The following is a 4,231-nucleotide window of genomic DNA, read 5'->3' as shown; positions in this document are numbered from 1 at the left end:
GAAAGCTTTGTGCACATAAAAGACCATTTCCAACTATTTGTTTGATTATATCTACTGAAATAAGAAATGCTAAAACCTCAGTTAATCACCTCTCTTTTTCTCCAGAGACAAAGAAAACGGCAGTGTCAAGAAATCCAGCTAATTCTGTCTCAGCTGCAGTCCACCTGCACCCTCTGCCCGCTGCCCACTGCACGATAACCCCAGGTACGGTGTTTGCTTTTCCAGACGTGGAGAGAAAGGGACTAGAGTTTTTATTCAGTAGTTGACTCTCCTCCTACTGATGCTGATGGTGCTGGATATCCCGTGGGGTCCTGGCTGGCACTGTTAGGGGACATGTAGGTGAGGAATGAGGAGAGCCGGAGGGCCAACCTGGCTCTGGGAATGTGAGCTTCTCTCTTTGGGTCTCAGGGCTGTGAGATCTCTTCCCTCCAGAAGCAGGGCTCCGCAGGGGTCAGGTTTGGCAGTGGATCCCCCAGGATGTGAGCTGGCTGCCCTGCCCAGGATGCTCTTCACCCCCACAGCTGCTAACAGCCACTTGACCTTAGGCCTCCTGAAGCCTGAAAGGTCACAGAGTGTCCAAGAACTTTCCCACATGATCATGCAGTTGAAGAAACCTGGGATCCAAGATGGTGACAAGCAGGGAAAGTTTAGCTTATGTAAAATAGGCAGTAGAGTAGATAAAATACCTGCCTTTTCAAGCAAGGCCAGATCCAAGATAGCGGCCAGCAGGAGGCTGATGAAGGAGCTTGAAGAAATCCACAAATGTGGAATGAAAGACTTCCGTAACATCCAGGTTGATGAAGCTAATTTATTGACTTGGCGAGGGCTTATTGTTCCTGACAACCCTCCATATGATAAGGGGGCTTTCAGAATGGAAATCAACTTTCCAGCAGAGTACCCACTCAAACCACCGAAGATCACATTTAAAACAAAGATCTATCACCCGAACATCGATGAAAACGGGCAGGTCTGTCTGCCAGGAATTAGTGCTGAAAACTGGAAGCCAGCAACCAGAACCGGCCAAGTAATCCAGTCCCTCACAGCACTGGTGAATGACCCCCAGCCCGAGCACCCACTTCGGGCTGACCTAGCTGAAGAATACTCTAAGGACCGTAAAAAATTCTGTAAGAACGCTGAAGAGGTTCCAAAGAAATACGAGGAGAAGCGACCTGTGGACTAAACTCTGCCGCGATGGATTCCAGCCAGTGTGAGTGGAGACCCCGCAAAGCAGGACTCTGCGGAAAATTGACCCGTGCCGCTGCCTGGTGTTTGCTTGTGACAGGTACTAACTTTCTACAGTTTTCTTAATCAGACGTGGTCTGGGTAACCTGTATAGAAAGGATTAAAAATTTAAGGTGTTCTAAAAAAAAATAAATAAATAGCTACCTGTTCATGACAAAAGTTGAGAAGCCAATTAACCTGCTGTCCCACCCCCTTATCCCAAGTTCCTGTTCTGCTCCCTGGGTTGTGTAGAAGGAACCAGTGAGCATGGGATGTGGAGACATGACAGCTTTAGACTGGACAGAGACTTCTCCAGCCTCATCCTATATCTGCAGTGTCCTCACAACCATCTTGGCTCACTGAGCCGCTTCCCCAACCCTTCCCCTTCCCTCCAAGTCCACCTGCAAGACGAGCCAGAGGCTGTGTTGTGCATGGTCCCCATGTGATGCTGAGGGGCTCTGGGCACAAGCTACTCTTGCATTCCCCACGGCCATCCAGCCTGAGGCTCAGGGTGCCCTGGATGCACCCTACCTGGCAGGCTCTTCTGCCCCTGGACCAGAGGCGTAATGAGACAGTCATGCAGAGTAGTCGTCTGCAGAAGCCTGCCGTGGCCCTGAATGCAGAAGCTGGGGATGGACGCAGAACCCTCATGAGGGACATGAGGACACCATTGTCCACCTCATCCCCACTAGTCCTGCTGCCCAGGAGAGCATGGGCTGAAAGGTGGGTTCGGGCACTGCATGCTTCATGTGTGTGTGAAGCATCGAGGGTGTGAAAGGTTCCCAACTTGTGGGGCCATGGGTCTCTTAGCACTGTGGCTTTAGTCCCCAGCCCCCTACCATGGTCCTGCTGTCCTGAGGCTCTATCTGCTGTAGGTCTCATCTGCTTTTGGTTTCAGTGCATGGTTTCCTCAGCAACAAAGCAGGCTCAGGCTGGGTCCCAGGGAGTACTGTCTCCTTCTCAGCAGGACAATGCTTTAAGGAAGAAGCACTTAGTAAAGATTTGGGGGTCCATATGGGACTCTTGGATGGATAGCTACCATTCAAATATTACTCCATATTGCATACAACTAGATTGAGTTGGATTGTTTCTTCCCACGTGACTTCCCTCGAGAGCAGTGCATTCACTAGTGCCAAAGGCCTAAAGGACACTAAACAGATGGAGGGGATCCGTCCCTGGGCTCATGGAGGTAGCATTCTGAAGAGACACTGGCACAGTGCAGTGAAGCAATGTCGGTGACTCCTGGGACCAGTGTGTGAGCTCAGGGGATGGACAGAGGGGACTGGGCGATGGACTTGTTTGTAGAGGGAGGTGTTCTCTGAGGAGTTCCTGCGTCAACCCTAAGTGGTAAGGTGCATGGAGTTTGGGAGCAGCATTCCAGGGGAGATAGGTAGTGAAAGGGGGTGACATGCAGACATGGGGAGCTAGAGGGTGCGGTAGACTGAGGAATCCACAGGAGGTCTGAGCAGGACCAGTGTGGGATACAGGGGATTGGGTAGTTTTCACTCAGTCCTCCACAGGGACATCAGCTGAATGGGCAGAGGAGAGCAACCCGGGCAGACGGGTGTTTACCGGAAGGGAGTCCAGGAGGGCATTTTGGTTTGGGGCATGAGCGAGTAGGAGAGTGGGGCCATTTGTGAAGCTGAACTGGGGAGACCATTCCTGGATTTGTGTAGCATTGTCTCACAGGGTTTTCTTCCTTTTCACAGTGGAAAGCAGAGGTCTACTGAGGTTTCTACAAGTTGCAGCACAACCATACTCCCTTGAGACTCACTGTGTGGTGTGACACCCTGAGAACCCTGTTTCAGGCGAGTCTACTTAGGGCATGGCTGCAGCTGCACCTGGAACAGCCCCTCCAGCTCATCACCCTGCAGTCAGGTCCTCCCACTGCTGCCAAACTGAGGGGTGCAGTATGAGCAAGTTTAAACCGTCTTCAGTTTTCCCCTGTGGAATTGAAATGCTGAATTTGAGAGTGTGGTTTAAGGAGCTCACTTCCATTTCAGGAAACCCACACCTTGAAGGAAATGTTCAGGGTTAATTTTGGCAACAGAGTTTCCCAAAGAGATGTCTTAATTTGCCCTGAGTGAATGGACTCCCCCATCTGTGGGGTCAGTCATGATGGATTGTAGAGAGAGCTGTTCTGGAAGAAACAGAGATGCTTTGAAATGCCTGATCCGTACTTTGGGGGGTTCAAGGATATTCTCTTCATCCTGTCTTATTGGATGATCTGAAAAGTACCCCTACTCCAGCAGTTCTGTGTGATGTGGCTTCCCCATGAAAGAGGAGAGGCTCGCTTTGGCTAAACAGAGCAAGAGGTTGCCAGTCAGGAAGCAAGCACCTTGGGCTTGCAGCCCAGAGGAGGCCGGACCAGGGCGGGGCATGGTCCTGGGGGTAGGCCTGAAAGGAGAATACTTCATAAGACCGCTGGTCCTGTGTTCAGTGCTGAGTGGTCTGCTTCCCCTAGAGAGTGCCAGAGTGGATGTGAGAGGACCCCACACCTGCTCCAGGCTGATGAAGAGAGAGGGAGAGACTAGCCTTTGGGCCTTCCAGGTGAGCTGACTACCAGGCTATGCTCCCTTTGTGACTCCAGTGTGATGGCTTGGATGAGGGTAAAGGTCATTCCCAAGCTGGCATTTGCAAACGTGAGTAGGGAGGGGAACTTGTGTCTCATTTCACACCAGTCAGCCCACCAGCTCGGGCTCACCTTTTCTATGAGGCCTGAGCTCCCTCAGCAGCTCCTGGGAGGACGAAATCTAGGATGAGGACCCTCGTAAGAGGGGCCACTTTGACTTGAGTTTTGAACAAGCCCAACAGCAATGCCAGCCATCTCAGTAAGCCCATCCTTCTTCCACCAACATAAACAAAATTTCTCAAATGACGTCCATACACGGAACACACTTTTACTAAAATCTTCCCCTCCCAACTAGACTTTGGGTCCTTACAAAGGCCTCATCCATGCACAGAAATAAATTCAGCAAACAACATGTTTTTAGCTGTCATGTGCCCTCAT

At 51.0% G+C, this 4,231-nt stretch overlaps 1 protein-coding gene across 1 annotated transcript; it reads left to right on the top strand.

Moving 5' to 3' along the window:
* The first annotated feature begins 592 nt into the window (after positions 1–592).
* LOC110579352 (ubiquitin-conjugating enzyme E2 L3-like) lies at positions 593–1,180 on the top strand. Its single transcript, XM_044912345.1, has one exon. It carries the CDS (start codon positions 593–595, stop codon positions 1,178–1,180), a length of 588 nt encoding a protein of 195 aa, XP_044768280.1.
* The last annotated feature ends 3,051 nt before the right edge of the window (positions 1,181–4,231 follow it).

This window comes from Neomonachus schauinslandi, unplaced genomic scaffold (assembly GCF_002201575.2).
Source record: "Neomonachus schauinslandi unplaced genomic scaffold, ASM220157v2 HiC_scaffold_1340, whole genome shotgun sequence".
NCBI lineage: Eukaryota > Metazoa > Chordata > Mammalia > Carnivora > Phocidae > Neomonachus > Neomonachus schauinslandi.
This window is presented reverse-complemented; position numbering and strand designations above follow the sequence as displayed.